Source organism: Ammospiza nelsoni, chromosome Z (genome assembly GCF_027579445.1).
Source record: "Ammospiza nelsoni isolate bAmmNel1 chromosome Z, bAmmNel1.pri, whole genome shotgun sequence".
In the NCBI taxonomy this organism is placed as follows: Eukaryota; Metazoa; Chordata; class Aves; order Passeriformes; family Passerellidae; genus Ammospiza; species Ammospiza nelsoni.
Window position 1 is genome coordinate 6127890 of NC_080669.1, and position 23394 is coordinate 6151283.

General features: G+C 36.7%; 1 protein-coding gene across 1 annotated transcript in view; it reads right to left on the bottom strand.

Moving 5' to 3' along the window:
- The window catches only part of LOC132086427 (coiled-coil domain-containing protein 171-like), a 49095-nt gene that overhangs the window by 14952 nt on the left and 10749 nt on the right, over positions 1–23394 (bottom strand). Inside the window, exons 4-17 of the mRNA XM_059492096.1 lie at positions 20853–20999; positions 19601–19693; positions 18139–18266; positions 16584–16713; positions 13798–13965; positions 12010–12198; positions 10301–10805; positions 9445–9561; positions 8384–8610; positions 7539–7718; positions 6148–6312; positions 5501–5646; positions 3884–3938; positions 2552–2668 (exon numbers count right to left, since the gene is read on the bottom strand). Of these exons, the coding sequence (XP_059348079.1) occupies positions 2552–2668; positions 3884–3938; positions 5501–5646; positions 6148–6312; positions 7539–7718; positions 8384–8610; positions 9445–9561; positions 10301–10805; positions 12010–12198; positions 13798–13965; positions 16584–16713; positions 18139–18266; positions 19601–19693; positions 20853–20999 (2367 nt within the window). The remainder of the gene's footprint in view (positions 1–2551; positions 2669–3883; positions 3939–5500; positions 5647–6147; positions 6313–7538; positions 7719–8383; positions 8611–9444; positions 9562–10300; positions 10806–12009; positions 12199–13797; positions 13966–16583; positions 16714–18138; positions 18267–19600; positions 19694–20852; positions 21000–23394) is intronic.

Below are 23394 nucleotides of genomic sequence, written 5' to 3' on the forward strand. Positions count from 1 at the left end.
GGCAGGAACAAAAGAAACATCACAAACCTACAGACTTCTGAAAAGAAATAATATGATTGCACTATAACTGGAAAAATATAGATGTTTCCATGTATGCAGTGGAAGAATGTCCCAATTTTGTTACATTTATTGGATTGATCATAAAGTTAGCAGGACAAGAGAGCACAGACGATTTGGCAGTACTGGTAACTTAATATCTACCCCTAGTAGTCTCAACTAACTGTTGAAATTATTGGTCTTCTTTACAATGGTTAATCACATTTTATTTGTTATGATTTTTCCCTTCAGACAGTATTACATTGGTCTTTTGAATGTAACCTGTGATACAGACAAAAATCAGCTTAGTATCACAAACAGGGATTTGCAAAGATTTTGCAGTTTTCCTTTCCTTTCATCACTTTGACAATTTTCAGAATAGATATTAACGCAGCTAAAATCAATCAGGTTATTTCATCATGGTGTCTAGGAAACAGCAGTGGCAAATTAACCCATATCACATCTCTTCTCATCAGAAAGAATCTCCAAATTGTCTTGGTGCTGTGGTCCTAGTCCCAAAAGAGGATTATTGCAGATTATAAAGCATTTAATGGAAATGTTCTCATCACAGACTAACTAAGGCAGTTCTAGAGGATGTGCCTGCAAACAAACTCCACTGCTTTTAATGACAATAGTCCCTAAAGTCATTCCTAGCTGCTTACCTCACTCAAGATTGCAGGACTGCCCTTAATACAGTTTGGCATAGAGTAAAACTAAAATCCATTAGGTGACCTCTGTCCATAAAAGGCAAATTTTGTAATGCAACCTCAATAATGAGATTGGAAAGAAATCAAACGGAACTAGAGATGAGGGCTGAGGAGAGAGAGGGGGAAAAGAGGGAGAGATGATGAAAGGACAAAAAGGAAAAAGGATGAAGAAAAGGAAGGTCACAGTGACACAGACTGTGAGCCATTGGTGCTGTTTGTATATGTCCTGAGTTACCAAGTGCACCTGAGGCTGCCAGGTGAACAAAAAGTTTACAGTTCTGCCCCATCAGCGAGCTCCCCAGCATACACTGTACTATATTATTTGTACCACAAGCACCTTGTGCAAATACGAAACGCAACTTTTTGTGATTTTATTCTCTTCTGGAGAGAAAGAGGGAACAGGTTGCAGATGCTTCTGCAATCATTGTGAGGTCTAAAAAGAATGGGAGTTGAGATGGGACTTAAAAAAAAAAAAAAAAAGGCACCATCGACTACCAAATTAGAAAAGCAGGATTTAAAAGCTGGCAATTGCCACAATGCCTCCTGTGGAAAGTTCCACCACATAGGAACTTTTGTGAAGCTCTAAAATGGATCATCACTGTACTGGGGAAAAATTTGTATGTAATTCTACCTTTTGACAGAAAAGTTCATCTGTGCTAATTAAGCTTCATGGGAATCTCAAGGCATTACATATTCCATATTTCCATATTTTAGTGTGGAAACATGATAATGCACACATAATTTATATCTTTATCATATTGAAATGTATGTATGCATGCAAGAGGGCAACAGTGAAAAATTTCCAGCTTAGAATCTGCCTTTCTTGAATGTTTGATTTTGTGACCCTGATCTTGCAATTATATACTGCACCAGAACTGAAAATCTACAATAAATTTGAAGGAATTACTGCAGAAGCTTACACACCGTATGCAATATTTACTTTGCCTAAGTTCCTTGCACTTTACTTGATTACCTGCCCTCTCTCTAATTCAGACAGAGCAGCACAATGAAAGAGATATGTACTCACTTTGCCTTTTGTTCTCTCATTGGGAAAAAAAAATCTGTCTTGGCACTAATGTATTCTGCCCAGCTATAAAGACTAATATAGTTTCTGTAGAAGACATCAAACTTAAAAACAATGAGGAGGCATTGCACTGAATCTATGTTCAGAGCTGAAAATATGGCACATCTTCTGTTAATTTCTCCTTTTTCCCACTCATTGTTTTATCCTAACAAAATTAGTATTTTGAAATGTGCAAGTTTTTAAACCTACATGAGCAACATAGCTTCTATATTTAAACATTCTAAAGAGCAGTTTCTTTTAAATAAGGAATGCTCAAGACCCCACAGTTGATTCTAAACCTGTGGGTTGAAAACAAATCTGATACTGACCAAGAAGGAATATGAAAATTTTGTCTTTTTTGTTTGGTTGGTTTTGCTTGTTTCTGGGGATCTTGGTTTTGGTTTTGTTTGTGGTTTTTTGTTTTTTTTTTTTTTTTTAATTAGTCTTTTGTATATTAATGGGAGAAAAGGGAGAGGGATAGAGGGATATTAATTTTCAGGTATGTATGCTTCTGTCCATGTTTGTATTGCTGTCAGTTATTTAACGCTGTAACTGCAAAATTAGAAGTTACCATCATCTCTGAAATACCACGTGCAAGAGTATACATGGAAATAGTCTTTCAACTGTTGACTGCAAGAGTTTTGAAGCTTTTTGCTCTCCCCATGCTCAGAGCAGTTGTATCTCAGATGCAAAAAATGAAAGAAAATTTTAAAAAAATTAAACAGGATTGGTTTTAGACTTTAACCTGTAATGAGGCAGCCTCTGGCCTGCCCGCCGTTGCTTCCTCTGGAAGGGTCTGCAGCTGCAGGCTGGGGAGTGGCGCGGCTGCTTCAGCACTTGACGCCGCAGCCTGCTCTTTGGCCTAAAGGGAAAAAAACCCCAGCATCAGTGGTAATTCTCCTTCAGACACACCACCTGGGATGAACGGTGTCTCCTTGAGCCCATTGAGTGGACTTGCTTTGATCACTGGACCTAACATCCATGAATAAAGTATGACTGATTGAATTTTCGTTGCAAATAAGTCTCTAATTCAAAGTGCTGGGAGAGAATGCTACCAAAAAAAAAGCACCTTGCCCTGGTCTGAAAAGAGAAAGGCCAAGGATATGGCAAATATGTATTACTGTAAAAACACAGCACTTGCTGCATGACATTCACTTCCAAAGTTTGAAAGAAGCCAGTATGGAGATGGTGGTGGCACAAAGGAAATTTTCTATCAGCACAGTTTGCTGTAGGAGAAACATGCAGTTCAGATTCTGTCACTTTCCATGAACATTAAAGGAAAGAGACTGGAAAAAGAGATCTGAAAATAAATAAATAGCAACAGTTTTTGTGAACTCCAAAACTAAAATAGAGATTCCCACATTGCTGGGAATTAAAGATATAGTAAGGGAAATTGACACTCCCACGTAATGAAATCACTGTTGCTCTGTGCTGCTCTAGATTAAAAACAGTTATGAAACCATCTGCCACGAGAGCTATAGTTGAAAATAGTCCTTTCTCCTAAATAATTAATACATACAGCTTTGTTGGACCATCAAATAGTCCTATATTAGGGCACAATCGTACAAGTCAGAGGGAAAATTTGAGATTACTATTAAGTTTAAAATATTATTTTAAGAAATACTATGGAAGTTTCTGACCACAGATTACTACTCCCTGCCTTTTCTTTTCCTATTTATGATGTTTCATAGGTTAAAGTAGCAGACACAAAGCCAAATGTTATATGGCCACCAAGCATGTGACTTTCTATTATTCAGTAGAGGGGTAACTCCACAACAATTGCCAATTTTTTGTGTGTTCATTAGTCTTCACTTGTCAACCAGAAAAAGTGTTCAGTGAGGGAAGGCTAGTGAATTTTGTCATAACATCTACATTCAGTAAAAGTTGTGTATGTACTACAAACTTGCATTTTATTTCACTGTGGTTTTTTAAGATGGAACAAGTTGAGAGGGGAAACTTCAACACTAAGGAAAGGAAGTTGCTTTGCAACAACTTCTCCCCTCCCCTGAGAATAAGCAGTTCTAAGGCTTTAGCATGTTTAAAAACACAAATCACAGGGAACAGTTCAAATTCTTACCTTATTCAGGGCAGCTTCCACAGCTTTCATTTGACCAATGATTAACTCTTTGTCTCTATTATAAAAGAAAATAAAACAAAACAAGAACAATGGAGTAACTTTATGGAACTGAAGCTCTGCCAATGGAGAAATTAATCTTCTGCTATTTTATGGCTGTCATGTCTTGTAAAATAATTGTTGATAACCCAAACTATTAGGATTTTCTCTCTTTTTCATATTTCCAATGCAAACTCTAAAAATAATTCATGTACCACTATTTGGTGCATTTCCATACGAAAGATGCTTCTGTTGAGGACAAGCAATTAAAATTGAGATAATTATAGGTCTATCAATGAACAACCATCATGGCTTGGATATAGAGGTCATAAAAAGTCTCTAGCAGGATGGAATTATATTCTTGTATTGGAAACCACAGACAGATTCTGTTTATTTAATCTGTTTTGTTTATATTCCAAAGGGAGAAATAAAAACTATTAGTTGTGAAGAGTTGCTGTAATAATGGAGGGAAGAGTAGCTTTCTTTGTTGATGTTCAGCTGCTATATACATGAAAAAACAAAAGCCAGTTTTAAAGTTACTTCACATTAGAATAACCTTTTCTGGATATATATATATGGCCACAAGGAATGATCTTTACTGAAATGCCCAAAATAGATTGGGGAAGGATGAAAAGGGCAAGCTTTCTGGTACAAATCTTTCTGCAGGTGACACCTGCTTTGATCAAATCATACCAAATAACATTTGTCATTTTAATTAGCTTGTTAAACATTTAACTGATGACCATACAAATTGCATTATTTCCCTGGTGCATAAAACCCTTAAAGCTTCTCAGATATTGTTCTTCAGAAGTTGAATGATCCCAGGTATGATGAGAAATTTTAATTAACTAAAAGTTTTTTAGTTCCTAACCATGGAACAACAATATTCATAATACCTACTTCATACTATGAAAAGTGATAGAAAACAAAGTCGGCAAAGACTTATTTTTTTCAAATGGCATAAGAATAAGTTAGTAATATGCTTCAAGTCAAGGCGGCTCCTTTTGACTACCAATCTTTTCAAGACCAGTGCCTGAGCCTTTCCTTCCTCTCCAGGTTATGGTGTAAGTGGTGTGGGGATTAGGTCTAAATCCAAAACTCCCTGAAATCAGCAGGAAGATCTATCTTGTACCACAGGAAAGGGTTTCAGTCTCTCTGGCAGTGAAGACCTGTCCCCTAGGTGATGCTTCTGTATTTATTATAAATAAATTGTATCTGTCTAGAAAAAGTTGGCATGGAAACACAGAGAACAAACAATAATTTCTTAAATAAACAGAATTTTAAGGATCTGCCAAAGATATGTCAGATCAGTAAGATAGCACAGGTATTTTTTTTTGCCAGTTATTTCAGCACCCAGAATTTGAAGAACTATTATGGGATAACTGCATCAAATGGATGACCTAGTATTTTGAACTAACACTTTTGTTTTTAGAAGACTATCCCTGAATTTAAAAATAAAAGAGACAGATGTACTTTTCTCTTCTAATCTTACATTGTCCAGGGCTAAAGCTCTGCCCTTGGAAGTAGGAATTTAAATCTCTGTTCATTTTAAGGTGACATCCCCCAGGCCCCAGGGCTCACTTTATTCCCTGATCAAGGGCACGTTCGGCCTCCTCGAGAGTATCCCACAGCCGCTTCTGGTCCTGCTCCATTTCTTTCAGGAGTTTCTCCTGTTGATCCAGAGCTTGGTCTCTTTTCCTCAGCTCCTCTGCTGCATCAGGGAGGCCCTGCCAGCAGACAGAGAGCAGAGTTACTCTGTAGCCCAAATAAACTTACTTTATGCCACTGGTTACTGAGCAATGTGAAGGATAAATTGATTGTTAAGTAGATTTGGACCACTGCATCCTAAGGTTTTATGAATTTCCTAGCAGAAGCATTACTGACCCAGAACCCCCCTAGTGTTTAGTATATTTGCTACGTATAAATGTGCTTTAGAAAACAAAATTATTGTAGGCAAAAAAAAAAAAAAAACCACAAGAAACCCCCATTGAAGACTTTTTCTTAAACTTTTAAAAAAACCCCATTAGCTTAAAAAAAAAATTAAAAAAGGAGTCTTTGAAGTGTTTTCTCAGTAGCCTGAAGTTCCAGCAGACTGAGTAGTGCGTGGTATTTACACCTATTATTTTATTTACACAAGGACTGCACTATTTGGCTTATTTAATGAAAAGTAATACTCTGGTATAAGAAGAATTTATTTTATATATATATTATAAGAAGAATAATCTTACCGTCGGAGATACTTGGCTTTTACTTAGCTCAGAAAATGCGTGTGATTCCAGTCTATTACTCAGCTCCTGAATCCGTTGGTGGTGCTCTTGTAAAAGCAATTGTGCCTCATGCTCACGCTGCAAAGCGTTTTGTAACTCCTCCTGTACATTGTCTTTGTTGATGTTCTGGAAAGAGAAACAAGTTGTGCCTGATTCTGTAACTATACTCAATGGTTTCCCTACCATTTGAGTAAGTTCCACTTGCAAACATATCAAATTCTAAATAAATGCATGCTTATGATTAGTATTGAGGTTTTTTAACATGAAGACATCGCTGAACAAAAAGATGGCCGACCAGTTAATTGCTGTGTTTTTTATAAAGAACATTCATGTAAAGTCTTGCCATTCATTATTCTATTCTAATTAACACTATGGGATGCAAAACTTCAGTATTTAGAAGGAAAAATATGCAGATCAATGTTCAGAATTTTAGTGGAGAGCTTATTAACCCTTGTAAACACCTTTGTGGATTGTTCTTCTTGTCCAAAAACTGTTCCAGAAAGAAATAATTCTTCAAAGAAAGCTGTCATCTGCATTTCAACTACAATCTAATATGTGATAATTTTCATCTAACAGTCCAAAACCACTAAGGACATAAAACCTGTTAAGAACAAAACTGAAGATGATTAGATATTTTTGAGTTTTAAAAAAAATCCATTTTACTAGCTAAGAACAAGAAGGACAATGGGCGAGACATTATCTAGCATCTAGCAGATATTCTTTGCTTAGAAGTGTTTGGATTGGGACCCCCTGACAGGTTCTACCAACTAGGCTTCAGGTTAGGGAACCCACAGTGTCTCAGTAAGTCAATCACCAACAGCAAAAGGCTCAGGGGAATTTCGTGCTACTGAGAATATAGACCAAAGCTTTATTCCCCCTGCCATAAAGTTACTTCTTCAGGGAAACAGACCCGCTAAACTTTGCATTGTATTTATTATAACATTCATCAACATCCATACAGAGTTTAAACTGCTATGTTTATATTTCATTAACATTCTTATTGAATACCCTCATTCCCACTGACTTTATTCTGTTAAGTGAAATCTTCTTTTAGGATATATAAATCAGATCAACATTTCCAGCAAATGGGAGAACCTGGATTGCTGAAGACCAAACTCTTATTTATACAGGATACCTCCTTCTACAAATCAAAAGATAACTCCAGTGGAAAAGAGACATTTCTAAATAAATCTGTCTTCTGATTTAGTGACATTTACAAGGCAAGGTTTCTGGAAAATTCTGTTGAAAGTAAATCAATTTTATGCTTGTTTTCCAAAAGAACACAAATCAAAAAATGTGTAGAAAGGAGAATCTCTTTTAAGCAAGAGAGCCTCCAAGTCAAAGGCACTTACTTGCTGAACTTCACTTAATTGGGTCTGCAGTCTGTGGGTTTTTTCAGCATCTTTTTGCATCTTGTTGAAAGCCCATCTGCATTCTGCAAGCTGCAGGTTCAGTGAGCGGGACTCTACTTCTGCTGCATGAAGCCTTCGTGAAAATTCAAATATTTCTTGCTGCAAAGTGGCTATGTTTCTCTGTCAGCAAACAAAAACAAGTTGATGGGCTATAAAATCTGCTATTTTAGCAATAAAATAAATAATATTTAAGACTCAAGAAAAAGAAGACAAAACATAATTTTTTCCTCCATCTCTAAAAGACATACACAAGGATAAAAGTTTGAACCTGTTACCTACCAAGGGTAACTGAAAATTCTGTTTACAAGGAAGTACTATTTTCATCTAAGGTTTACTTAGATGAATAATAATCTTTTATCTCTAATAAAAGATTATTAGAGAAAGAGTTTATCCTTTCATTTTGGTTAAAGGGAAGAAGGTTATCTTTACTGAAAGAAAGGATGGTAAACATGAGAAAGTAGAAAACAATAATAAAAAGCAACCTTAACATTTACATCAAGCCAAAAGCAAATTTGTGCTTATAAGTTAATAAAGATCTGATCGAACTTAAAAAAAATCTTTTACTTGGATACACTAAACCTCCTCCAAAAATTCTTTCTCAATAAAAGAAAAGACCTATTCACACCCTAATGTGTGACAAATCAACTTCTGAGTGTCCATATAGTAGCACTTCACTGTCATGGACTCATCACCAGTCTGAAACAAAATAAATGCTGCTATCAAGGGAGCTTCACTGTTGCTGTAAACCTCCTGTTTCCATGAAGGAGGACTGCAAGTCTGCTTACTGTGCTGGGCAGTCTGTCATGCAATCCAGCTTCCAGGGCCTGGGCATTTAGTCTGCGGAGCCCACGAGCCAGCCGGTCTATCAGGGAGTCCCTCTCCAGGAAGGCTCTGCACCCACGAGTGTTCCCTTGAACTGTCTCCATCAGAACACTCAGGTTGTCCATCAGTTTTGCAAAGCAGTTCCTGGCTGTGCCAATCAGCGAGTTACTAGAAAGCCACAGCTCTGAATCTTTAAGAAAAAAACAACAAAAAGGAAACATCAAGCAGGTTATTAGTTCCCATTTCTTGTAATATCACGTTCGTTTTCACTTATACAGGATGGAACCTGTAAATATTCTGAAACACAGAATGCTGAATCTGAAACACTGTTCAAACTTTGCTTTTAAAGGATATGAATTCAATTTATTGAAAAGAGCGTGATCAAAGAAGAAAGTGCCTGAAACTGAATCTAAACACACTTGATTCAATGGCAACTTTTATACCAATTTAGTGTTTAGGCTTCTGGAAAATGCATCACCTTGTCTTTCTCCTGCTATTTCCCTTTATTCACATAAATTATCCCCCTTCTACTATCCTTTTTTCTGTGACAAAAATGTAGGGACTCTAAAACTACAGGTTAATAAAGAACCAGGGGTGGCGGAAACGCAGATGAATCAAGGGAACCTGTATCAGTTCTCACTGTAAATAAACTCCAGAAACAGCCTTCTGCTTCCATGGCCTCTATATACCGAAACAATAAAATATCCTATCAGCTGTTCAAGAAAATTAATCTGTTCCAACAGTACAGAAATGTGATCACTCAGAGAATGTAGAAAAGGGTTATTATTTTAGCCTGCAATAAAATTACTCTTTCAGGGAAACAGCCCCACTTAAATTTGTATTGACTAGCTCAGGACATAAACTCTAGTCAAAGGTGTCTATCATAAATATTCAGAAATATCTCTTCAGAGCTATCTAAACAGAATAGTTTAGATAAAATCATAAAAATGGAAATTATATGACCACCCTGACTTATTTATTTTTTAAATATATTTCTGCTACAACAATATACAGTTAAAATTACCTTGGTTGCTGAGAACACCCTCCAGATCTGAGATAGAATTGATCATTGCAGTATAGAGGTTAGAGCTACACAACCAGTTAATTGCTTCAATACAGTCAACTCCTTCCTCTCCAAAACCTGTGAAACAGAAGTGCAGCTAGCAGGATAAATAAATCACAAAAATATGGCACACTGCTGCCTCCAGCTCTTTAAGAAATTAACCAAAAATAAGCATATAAACAAGAAATTAGTCAGGACAATTTAGACTGTTTGAAGCATGCTTCCAGAATGACATTAAAAAAAAAAAAAAAGTAGATGAATCTTCTAATTTGGAAAACATTTTTAATACCATTTATCCTTGTAGAGAGAAATATAAACTGGTCTGGCAACAGAAAGGAGCAAATAGACATAATCTCTAAAGAAAATTTTGAAATTCCATGCTAATATTTTACCTGAATCAGAAAGCAATTTTTGTGGGTTTTTAGGAAATAAATATTAAAAATTATTTTTAAAAAAAGAGGAAATACCTTTTCCAAAAAAAAGGAAAATCGTTTAGGAACATTGCAAGATATTTACCACAGGGAAGATGCTGTAGCACCTAGGTCTGAAATCCATAACACAAATATCAAAAATATCAGATAGTGTTGAGTTCATGAGCATAACTGAAATTTTACCTGCAATTCTTAACCTAAGACTAGGCATTTTCTCTTAGAGTGAAATGCATTTGTCAAGCAATATAAAAAACATAAATCCATAAATAACATTTGTCAAAATGTCACTAAATATGTTTTTATGCCCCAGCACTAAAAATAATATTCCTCTTTGTTATTCCCTAAACGTGCAATTTGATGTAACTCTTTAAAAACATTTCACTTACGGGTCACGGGATGCCTGCCTCTGGATTCTCCCAGACAAACTTGAATTCCAGGGCTTCCTCTGCATCCGTCTGACCAGACGAAAAAGGTACAAGAATATCGGGCCAGACCCCTCAGCCTGTTGGCAGCCAGAGCTACAATCACAGCTCTTCGGAACACATAAGCCAGGTTCTTGGCTCTTCTTTGCCTTATCCTGACTTCGTCCTGGTTTCTTTCCATGACAGCAGGGAGAGCATAAAGGAGGCTGACGATCTTGTGGTTCAATAGTTGTTGCTGGTTCACCTGTTCCTGGAGAATGTCTCTTTGGCAAGACATGGCGCACAGTCGGCCGTAGAGAGAGCACAAGGCCCCTGATAGCAGTGCAGAGGCTGCCAGCAGGAATGAGCGTGCCTTGAAAGCATCTAATAATGAATTTTTCAAGGTATTGTTTTCCTGGGCCAGTTTGTCGGAGAGTTGTTCAAGGCCATAGAGTTTTTGCCTGTTTTTCTGAACCGTTTCTTCACATTCCTGCAACAGAAACAAACCAAACTATAATGGACGAAACATTAACTACATGGTTTTTACCTAGACAAGAATGAAAAGAAAATTTAGCTTTGCCATTCAAATGATGCATTAAAGGGGCAAAAGTTGTTAGTAATAATCGTGATGAAAGTGTCTCTTCTAGTAAGCAATTACAGAATAAGATGTATGAAACAAAAACAGTGGTAGGAGGGAAATTTACATGATAATCAATTGCAAATGGACTCCTGATTTCTGAAAACAATCCACCAACACCGTGACAGCTCACAGAAGGTCCAACACCACCTGTCTGCCCACAATACAGTTTTATTAATTGACTTAACAATAGTAATAACATCCTCCAATTTCAGAGAGAACACTGCTGTACCAAGCAGAAAGCCAGTGTAAGTGAGAGGAAAAACATAAGGAAGTCTGGAACATGAAAGTTGACAGATTGAATTTTTCAGCATGCAAAGACTTCCAGTCCTGAAATCTGCATCAAATACAGCATTATTCTCTAAAGTAAGTTGCAGTAACTCACAAATAACAAGGGACATCTATTTCCTTTATTCACTATGCTTTTAATTGAAACAGGTATGAAGGAGTGTGATGATAAAGACAGTAAATGGTGGTTGTGGAATAACAGGGAACATTTTGGATTGCAAATAACTCATCTAACAAGGAGTGACAGTTTCACACTTTTAGGCCGCTCCTCACTGTAGTATCAGAAAAACAGAGTTGCTTAACGCCGTTGAAATCTACCACTGCTCTTAGGGTCAGTACATATGTAACTAAATTTATCCCCAGGTGATACCACATTATTGTTATTCTATACAATCTCTGCAAATGATGATGCTGAAAAAGTAGCTGCTGCCCTCAGTAATTCTTAAAACAAGGAAAGTTGATCTTACAGCTTTAACATTCTCAGAAAAAGAATACTGCTATCTGCAGATGAAATCAGGCTTCTCAGCTGGGCCTGAAGACTAAATTCTCTTCAACAAATGCTTCCTCAAAGTAATTTATTTCTTATTTTAAGTGATGTTAATATTAGCGCAGGGATGGGTTGGTTTGTTGTTTGGTTTGGGATTTTTTTAAACTTTAAATGTATACTAAAATTCCCAAATGACCTTTAACTGCTAAGAGGCTTAAACTATTGAAATAATCCATTCAATTTTTAAAGAAAAAAAAAAATTAGAAGTTCACAGCACCATACCTGTGATCTTGCATGAATTTCTGCAAGGGCGTTTGAGTACTGCTGTTCAAGATATTGCTTTTCTTTCTGCGACCAGTGCTCCTGTGCTTTTAACTGTTCAGACATTTTCTCCAAAGCATCCTCCTGGTTCTGCTGAAGGTCGTTCATAGTGTCAGTCTTGTGCTTGCAAATATATTCTAGGTGAGATATCTGTGTGACAAGCATTTCAGAAGAAATTATTATTTACCTTTTCACTTTAAGTTAATCACAAACTATTCCAGCATAAAATCTAAACTGCAGTTTTTTCAATATTTTATTAAAACTAAGTAAAACCCTTTCATGGCAGATAAATTACTTGGTTCTCAAAACAAAACTGAAATATATTTTGAAACAAAGTATTTTATTTGGTTTCGGTTTTGCTATCCTTCTACCACCTTGTCACCCTCTTTGCAGGAAACCTGAGCCAGACAATTCATAATATTTTTTAATGATTGTATTAAATTTTAGTAAACTATTAATCCAAATATATCCTTTAGAAGTTTGTGATGATTGCAAACAATAATTAAAACACAGCCTTTAATTTTTTATTTGTTTGTTTGTGGTTTTTGGGTTTTTTTTTCTGTTGAAAAGTCAAGACATTCCAGATTATTATTAAGTTTTAAAACAATTTCAGGGAATTCTAGCACAGAGAATTTTTTCCTTACAAATAGCTCATATGTTTATGATGTATTTTCAACAAATATGAAGGGATTCACTCTTGTGGTTTAACACTGCACTTCTCATGCAAGCTAAATGGAGGAATGAACCAAGCCAACAATGATCCCCAAATGCACACACCTGAACTTTCTGTTCCTAGAAAATATCAAGATACTTCCAGATAGCTCACACTGAATTGTGTGGAAAAAAAGCTTTTTCAGCACAGTCTAAAATCCCACAAAAGCTGCTAAGTACATGAGAAGAACCCTAGAGACCTCACAATCAGTCTTAATAACAATCCTTAATTAAAAAGCAAGCAACAATAAGACACAAGCCCTACAAACACTGCCAACAGTGTTCACCTTCCCTTCCCTTTCCTCATCTCCTTCAAAAGAGAAACAAACCAGAACACAAAGTGATACCCTAAAGAGCTCTTTAGGCATAGCTTAGCCTTTGGAGCCAGCTGAGTTATTTTAGAAGGGGCTTTTTCCTTCCTAAAACCACAAGGTTTTCTGGGGAGAAAAGCCATGTAAGCTCATTTGCTTCAAAACCTTTCAGAAAAATACAGCTCCTCCTTCATACAGATCCTGACATGTTTTATAATAGGTATTTCTGTTTGTTTCTGAATAAAAATGTCATAATCTAAAGTTACAATTAAACAAAAAACCCCTCACTGGCACTCTTTCAAATAGTACATTTAAATCGTAAACACATAATTAAAAGGTGATATTCCTTGAGAAAGTGTATTTTGCCTCTGGATTATAGTAAAATAAAGACTTGATTTATGACTGTAAATGACTATGTTCAGTAAATTTCTTCATCAGTAAGATGAATTTATTGTCTTTTAATTAGGTCCCTGTGGTTACTATCAAATTGTCCTTTCAGAATATCCTGCACAGAAGGTGGAGCTGGGAGATTTGATGCACACTCTACTCACATCTAAATGCCCCTGGCAAAAAACTGAGCAGCGGACAAGCCATAATTAATGGTGCTCATTCGTTAGTGTCCAAATCCTTTTTTGGGGGGATGAATATCAGTCCTTTTTAACGAGATTGCAGTGTGAATAAATGTCACTGAGCTCAGCAGAGGCAGCTGATGCCTGGGAACACTCACCCTCTGGTTAGCCTTGTTGAAGTTCGAGACCAGGGCTTCAACATTCTCATGCAAGAGTGCACAAAGCTCTGTCCAAGGTAATTCTTCCAGGGGGACGTTTGTCTGTCTGGAAAGCACCTGGGCATTTGCCAGGGTCTGGTATAAGTTCAGGAGGATGGACATCTCCCTCTGGAACACAAAGAAAAAAATTAATTGCTGTAGCTGGGCGATGTTAAAATCAAAAGAGATGCATCATATGTGCGGTAGCAGCGCTGAGCACAGCTGAAAACGAGCCCTTAAGGTTCATTCTCACAGCTTTAAAAAATTCCTCAGTTCATTTCTAATAATTGCAGCCATAATATTGCATAATATTACAGCAGAGTAAGAAAACAGATTTCACAAAATTTATCTAGTTAGACACAGTATGTAAATAAAGTATGTGAGTAAATCCCAGTCTTGTGGGGGCCACAACCATGACCTGGCAGCTAAAAATTTCCATGCTCTTAGTGGATGCAATTCATTCACCCATGTTAATACCTTGAGGTGCCTCCAAATTGTGCCCCAACACTTGCACAGCACACAGAAAACTGTCCATTTGGCTTGGCAGCACAATACACTCTAAATTCCTTTAAAAATTTGTTTTGTGTGGATTATATATGATTAATCAGCTGGCCAAAATGGGCCTACAGCTCCTTCAGTCAAGCTCCACAAGCCATTCCTCATTTATTTACAGTGATTTTAATCAGTAGTATATTAAATTGATTAAAAATAAATTTTAGCAACAACAGCATGCAGTAGAAATTCAATTGTTCATACTTTCAGTTCATACAAGTGCCTTAAGATAACAGAAAGCTGTTTCTCAAATGCTGTATCAGTACAGTCAGAGATCAATATAAGATTATCAGACTAGAGTGGAAAGAACATATTCAGGAAGCATAAAAATGGTATAAAATATGGAAAAATACTGTATAGGTCAAGAAAGCAGGAGGGGAAAATGAATGGAAGAGAACACAGTGGCATTTTCACACAATTTAAACATAGGTATAGCAGAGACTAACAGCAATATATTAAATGTTATCTATACTTAGTTTCTGCTACAGTCTTCTGCTTTTTCATTTTGGGAAGCAAAATCAGAGCTGTCTCAATGGACTAGTAAACAGGATCACATACAGGCACTTCTGCTTCCCAAACAAATACAAACAGCTTTGGGAAAATGCAAAGCCATCCAAGGCAATAAATACCTGATCTCATAAGGCAACCACTAATACAACTCTTCCAAAAATGAGCATTTTTATCACCTGCTCAGGACAGTCTTGTGGTTTGAAATCCTTTGAGTAAAACAATTAAAACAACCAGCTCTATGAATATGACAGTGAGACAACCCTTTATTTTTTAACCTTTCAATAATATAACATTAATTTTGAGTCTACCATTAAATACTGTTTCCATTTCTAGAAATCTTGATCATGAATGGAATCTTGTCCATAATTCTTGTTGTGTCATATATTTTACTAAGGAATACAAATAAAAAGGAAAACTCCTGCCACAGCAACAGCTAGCAAGCACTTTAGGTTAAGCAAGAATTTTAGTAGAATGTTTTCAGCTTGCAATTTTGTTTTGTAGTTATAAATAGCAAACATTAATGCCTGTAGTTAGGGCAGACATTTGCTTTCGTCTGTATGTATTCCTTTTGTGCCTGATGAAATTACTTTTTCAGGCTAACTAGGCCAGCAAATATCTTTTAATACATTAATGCTTGCATGGAAGAAGCTGTTATTCTCCCAGAAAGAAAAAAGAAGATCCTGATTTTATTTGTCTACAGCTTGTGAATCACAGATCTGCCTGGGCAGTGGACAGCACTGAGACAAAATGTGGAATCACTCCATCAACTGAACAAAAGACACCCACAAATCTGAAGACTCTCTGATGCAGGTCTCTGCTCCTGTCCACAGGGAACAGACCTCATGTACCTTCCATGCTCAGAGCTCTGAGAGAGAAAGAGGAGAAGTTTCCAAGCCACCAGAAAAAAAAAAAATATTTATATTGCTAAGAGTAGAAAGAGAGCAAATGTTACCACACTATGAAAGGAGAGATTTTCTAAACATGCTGACAACTTTCCTTAGTCCCTGCTGCTATGCAAAATGATGACAAAATTGTTATTCAAGGTGTAGCTGGGTAAAGACAGTAGAAAAGCCCAAAGTGGTCACATAAGAGGAGAAAGTTTTCAGAAAATAATCCAGCAAAATACATCCAATGTGCCAAATCCACAGCAAAACAAGTAAAAAACAAAACAACAACAAGAAAATTCCCTCTGCTTTTCTACATGAAAGCTTGAAACAATTTTCAGGAAATTTTTACAGTCAAATACTTGCACTAAAATTAAAAGGGTGTATGAAATAGAAATAAGCATTTCTACAATGGTAGCTAATGAAACTTGACAAAAAAGTTAGGTAGAAAGAACATTCTTCACATGATATAATAATCAATATCTACAAAATGCCTTAATTAGAAATGCCAGTACATCCTACCCATACTTTAAAAATATTTTCAAATTAGCTTCTCCAAGTCATTGGCTACATTTATTCATGTAGTAAATTTTTTTAAAGGTAACATAATAACAAAAAGGGTGAGAGAATGGCAGAGTTCTTCCGCAGCTCAGCACAGCAAATGCAGCAAATCCTTACCACAGTAAATATTTTGACAGTATGTTTTAAAACACCTAAACAATGTGTGTCACATATTTTTCCTTACTATTGAGCACTTTTTATTTGTATTTGCAATTTACTATTGAGGATTTTTTTCCTTACTATTGAGCCTTCATGCAGGCTGAAGCTGTCTGGAGGAACCACTAATGTGGCATTGGGATCTTGAGCTCTCCTCATTGCCTCAACCTTGTCTTTCCATTCCATACCGTAGGTTATATGCTGTCTTGGTGAACTGGAAAGTTTCCACAAAAAAGATACTTTAACCAAAATTACTTTTGTCGAATGCTCTATGTTCTTTTAAATGATAATCAATGGATATGGCAGATACCACTTTAGCACATCACATGGATCCTGAAGCTGCTTGCCTTTCTTAATTGAATGAAGACATTTCTATTCCTTCTAAGAAAGATTTTTCAAGAGGTTATATTTTCAGTTACCAAGCCTGGTGTCATGCAATTCATAAGATTATTTGGAATGTGGCCTCAAAGTTACATATAACAAACAGAATTCTTCATATTTTAATTAGCACAACAGCTGTCTTCAGAGAGACCATGTCGCATCTTGCATCATCAGCCCTGATTTCAACTACAGTTCTTGCTCTTAAGATTTCCACATGCCTGACCCTACTCTGGTCTGACTTTGAAAGCAAGCTACCCAGAATTTTAATCTGTTCTTCTACTGTGTCAGTCAGGAAAACAGACATATCAAGAGCCTGGCATGACTAACCAGGCAGCTGATGAGGAAACTACAAGGTCAAACAACAGCATAAACAACACAGAAGCACAGAGAGGGAATGCAAGGAAGAATTTTAAAAGATTGCCTGAGTATTTAAGCATGGTATCAGGAAAGCCAAAAGCTTGCTTAAAAATGATGTTTGCAAAGGATGACAAAGGTTTCTCCAGCTCAAGTTTTAAGTATCTTACTAAAAACATGTCCATAATCATGAATCTTGAATGAGTTGCTTGGACCACAAACTTCCTTTCTTCTGGGAAAACTGATTTTTTTCCTTCTCCACTACTCCTTGTGTGAGTAAGTCAAAAGAAACACCTGTGTATACAGACCCAAATAGTTCTAGGCTGAAAGAGAGGTCACCCAAGTTCTGCGACCACAGGCACAGCAGACTGTGCTGTGGAAACATCCCAAGAGATTTCCTGTGCTCTCACACTTTTCAATATTTTTTAACCATGTAAAGCTTTCTACAGTCATTCAAAAGTTGAAAACAAAGATTACCCACTATAAATGATACCCAACTTCTTGACAGGAGTCTTAGAGATCCAACTGACTCACTGAAATGGAACACAATGTTTTCATAATAATATAAGAATTGGACATCTTTTGGATATCTACTGGATATCTATTCCTACACTCACCCCAAACACTACTGGAGGCTGGACCCTACCATAAATATGATTTTCAAAATTTTTGGTTCTGTAGCAGGCCAGTTATTATCTGTACCATTCACAATAGCTTTGGTTACTGATATGGGCCTGTTATTAATGGACTGCCAGGTTCTGAACCTTTAGCTTGGTTTGGCACGTTGTCCTAGAATTTTCTGCTGACTGAAAATTGCAGGGAATTTTCTATGAGTTGTAGAAAACTACGAGTTGTACTCAAGCTGTCTACTGCCATTTTGGAATGGCTTTAAAAGGAAACTTACGCTTTTTTTCCTGTCTCAAGAGCATTCACTGGCTCTCTGAAATCTTCCCTTGCTACTCCTTCTGGCAAAGCTTGTCTCCTGCCGCGCTGATCTTCATTCAAAATGTCCTCGAGTTCTTGAATTCTCAACTACCAAGTGTTAAGAAAGCAGTTAAGGGAAGTTAGGAAAGGCTACCATGGTCTTTAATGCTGTTCACTGCTCTGTTCTTTTAATAGAATATATTCACCTGCTTTTTACAGGTGAATATATTCTATTAATTCTGTATGGAATAAGAAAGCATTGAACACACATAGAAATGTATTAATACATAGAGTTCAAAACAGAGAGAAATAGATATGCTGACCAAAAGCACATTTTGTTGTCCTTGTGTGGTGTTTGGATTTTCCTGATTTCAATTATTTATATTACTGAAGTTTTCCAGGAGAATTCTATTCATTAAGTAGGCTCATAAAAGTGTAGGATAAACAGTAAAAGCTACACTTGCACTCAGAGCAAAGCTCATGTGGAGCTTGTTCATGTACATAAACAAGGAAGAAAACCTGCTGTGTTCTTCACCCAAAGAAGATAAATCTCTAACTTCCAGGAATGTTACCTTTCCCTTTGTATGTTGTAAAAGTACAGAAGGAATAAAAAAAACCTGCATCATCATTACTTATTTAATCATCACTTCAGAAATCCAAGCACCTGTACTTAGAAAAAGTAATAAAAAAATAACTGACTGAAGAAGTGGAAATGCTTTTTTGTGTTCCTCAGAAAATAAGAAAAAATTAATGACATTCCCTTTTGTTTTCTCATTTAGTTTTTCAAAATTCCACTGTTAGTCAGATCACTCAGCAGATCAAAAGATCACTCAGCAATCATCTTTCAGGTTTTTCACTTTTTTTTTAAATAAACCCTAATTGCTTTAATGGATCAAACCCTGTGTCACACAGGGTTTAGTAATACAAAAATTGAATATTCAAGTATACATATCGCATTTTTTCATATATTCAGACTTTTCTAGTAACAGCAGATGTAATAGCTGAAATTAACTCTGAATAATTACATTTGGAACTGCAGTCTCAGGATGCATTAATATCTCACACCTAGAGAAGTTGGGTGAGTGCACTCTATCTCTGAAATTACCTTAGTGCCCATTCCAGAGATATAGGACAGAATATTTTAGCAGTTTAACTATTGTGAAACATTTCCTTTCCCCTCACTGTTTCAATGCTACTTTGAATTCTAAAACATAAGAATGTGATATTTTATTTTAATATTGATTCTATTAACTTGACAGTTCCCTGGAAATAAAGGAGATGTTTTTCTATTACCTTTTACAGTTTTGACAATCATTGCAAAAATATCTACTCCAGTTTTCACTGGAGCAAGGAAATCTTAACATCTTTGGAAGATTGCACCTTTACAAGTCCATCTTCTATTTTACTGCAAACTTCCACCAAATATTTAATCAAAAGTTTACCTGCATGACATCTGTAGTGTATTTACATTCTACATGTGCTAGTCTTGCTGCTGCAGCATCATCCTCCAGTTCCTTTATTTTCACTGCAGCTGCCTAAAAGTACATTTTAAAAATATCTAAGTCCAGAAAGATGATAACATCATGCAAAGACAACTTTATTTGTTCAGTTTATTAGGTCTCCATGAACCAACCTGTGGTATCTGAACTACTTGCACTTTGGAACTGTGAAAACTCATGTCAATAAACAAATGAAAGGAAATCATTACATATCCAGAATATAAAGTAATATTTTCTATTTAGTGAAAGAAATTGATGTAGGATTATGCTCCTGCTACAGTTTTTACAGTCACAGATACGTGTCTCTACATAAAGGCCTGGACATGATATTTCAATTGAAAAAATGTTTTTAGCAAAAGCAGTAACTACAGAGCTGCTATAATAGAAATTCACATGAAATTTTAATTACATTGTTTCCTATCAAAAACATCATCTCACTTTGACTGATGATTGATTTGAAAAGAACAATACACCCCAAAATGACTTCTGCCTTCAAGTGATGCCACAAAGATGAAGAAAAGGACATGAATATTAAAAGTAATTTAAGACACTCAAGGTTACACAGATACAAGTAAAGTCATTGATTTTGGACAGGTAAAGCAAAGTAGCAAGTATGTGAGACTGAATCCTAACTCTAAGCACTTCAGTTAGGGAAACGTTAAATTAAAAATAAATAAATAAATAAAATTTACATACTAGCTGTTGGCAATAAATTTAAACTCTGTATAAGCCCGCACATTCACAAACGGAAATAATTGAGAAACAGAGATCTGTGGAAGGCCTATTAAAGAAAAAGTCACAGCACAGAGATCACCAAACCCCCTCCACAAAAGCATCAGCCAAAAGGCTTAAGCTTTGCCTCCTCCCACAAGACCTATCTGCTTAACATGCTTAAATAAAAAATTTTTAAAAACTCACAAATCCTGCACAAATACTTCCTCTATACCTCTATGTTGCTAAGATTGCTTTCCCAGTGACATAAACCCCTTTCCATCTGCAGTTCAAACACCACTCTCAGGTCAGGCTCACAGCATTCACCTGTGAATCCACATTTCCTGCCAAGTGACACTCCACATTTTGTTAACCAAACACAGGGCACTCATAGCCTGACTCAGAGGTTTCACCCCTCAGAAATGAGACTGCTCAGTTGTGCCTGTGCTTGCTGAGGCTCCCAGCAGCAGGCAGAAAGCTTTACCTCCAGTTCTTTGAGGAGCCTCTCCTGCCGTTTGTTCTTGATTTCCAGAGAGTTGGCCTGGAGCCTCAGCACCTTGGCGCAGCCATTGTGCTCTGCCTCCATGTCCTTCAGCTTCTTGGCAATGCTTTGCAGGGCAGCATTAGTTTTCTAAAGGTAAACAGGTAAAGGAATAAATAAATATGCCAAGAGGCGCTTTTTCTATGATAAAGTATTGCAGTTGAGAGTTCAACAGAGAAATGGAGACTGCATCAGAAGATGATGTTAGAATTTTAAAATCTACGACGCCAGCACATGTCAACAGAAGTGTTTACCCAACAGCAGAGATGCTTTTGATTCACCATCAAGAAATCTATGTTGGCCTAAAAAATCACTGTGAACATGATCTTCTGTGGTAACACTAAAATCAATACCAGATCTCCACAGGACATCTTTCCCTAAAAGAGTACAGCCCTTCCAATCTCTTCTGTCTCCCAGCTCCGTGGCAATGATAGAAACAGAGTTCATTGGGTGAACTTTTGTCCCCCCACAGGGGATATTTTTGTTATGATTTTGATTGCTGAAACGTCAAATCAGAGGTTTTTTAGAAACAGTTAGTCCCACAGACTAAATAATTTTGATTTCTGGTATTCTGAAAAGGATTTGCTACTATCTAGTCCTCAGTAGAATAAAATAATCTGGTCCCCACTCAATTTCTGCATACAGAAATTGAACTAAGCTGCAGGCTGGAAGCATTACTTCAATTACTGGACACTGCAGCTCCATGAAATCACTGCTACAGAATCCCCATTGTCCATATGAATTTCATTTAAATTTAAGGTAATCCTCTAGCTTTGAATGTCCAGCAAGACAGTTTTCTTCCCTTCAGAATGCAAGATAAATAAATAAACAAAAATTAACTGTTTTCTATATTTCCTAACATTTCTACTCTATACCTATTAAGATACAGAAATATCAGGTTTATCTTCCTAATATTAACAAATTTGAACTGGGGAATGTGAAATAAGTAGCAGGTAGTTTGCTGTGAAATACTACAAAAAATCTAAAAACATTTTCTACTGGAAATATAATTAACATTAGAAAACTAAAATTGTCGTGAGTATATCAAGCCCGTTTAGCAAGTCAGAATGAGCTGCAGGATTTCAGAATTTTGAAGAATTTCTGAACTTTTCGGAGGTGATATGACTGTTGAATACTATCCCCATAATATTTGCTCATGAAAAACACAGCTGTTTGGGTTTTTGTGGGTTTTTTGTTTGTTTGTTTGTTTGTTTTTCTAAATGACACAATCTCCCAGGTATTCGAAGGAAAAACCCGTGAAGGGCCATGGACTCCTGCCTAACCACGAGGCGATGCTACTGCCCTTCCTATCACATCTGAGCCCTCCTATCCTGGGCCAGGATCCGCCCAACAGATCCTGTCACAAAGCAGAGAAGGTGATTTTTCCTGCATGCTCATTCCAGAGGCACATTTCAATACTCCATGACTCCACTCCCATGCCTACCTCAGCATTTTCACAGCCAAGTTCAGAATTACGGTTTGTGACCTGCAGTTTTTCCAGCCAGGATTTGCCTACATGCTCAGAATCCCACTTCTCTGCACTTATTAAGACCACAATTAAATCTCCTTAGCTTTCATTTTGTAACTCAGAATAATTAAAGGAGATTTAAGCCAGGCCTGTACATACACAACACAAAATACTGCAATGCATTCAAAGTCATAATTTATAAACCCAAACATTTCTGATGTTCATCTGACAAGTTTAAATGAATTCAGCTTTCAATGCAGTCAAGCCCAGATGTAAGAATTTTCATTTCCTGGAATTTTATAACTATACATAACATAACTCTAGGGTGATGGCAGTGGAACAATTTAACATTTTTATTACTGAAGCAGGTTAGGGTTTGGCACCTACCAGTGAATCACATTTTCATTTCAGTGAGTTTTAAAGACTTTTGAGTTCAGTGACATCAAGATTCTGAAACCCTACAGCTCACTCTGGCCTGTTTAACTAGATGTATTCATGGCAATCTTAGTCTACTCATGCTAATTACATTTCCTACAATTTTGTAGCTTTAATACATTTACCAACAAAACCCCTTCCTCTACAACCACTGTCAGAGAACACTGCCAGGGGACTGACAGACAACACAATGTCCTGAGCCATACACTGCTCCTTTTGTCCTGTTTCAAGGACAAACATCACTCGACAGAGCATGGCATACTTTTTCAATGCTGATTTTTGATGCAGCATTAAACTCTCTGAATGTAGCTCCTATAAAACACTGTACACAACAGAAGGCAATACCCTTCCAGAGCCTCCTCAAACTAACTCAGCCACTTCTGTTGGCCAGAACTCAGAGCTTACCCTGCTGCCCCTGGCATCTTGAAAAGGAAAACTCTTCCTAAAAGTGGGCTTCTTCACAGCCGATATCCTGCCCAGCTTTACAAGGATCAGCTTTGAATAAAAACTGGTTTGTGTTTCTGCTTGTTTTGAGAAGGACACCATGTCCTGTCCCCAAGCTCCTCTGTTTTTCACTACCAC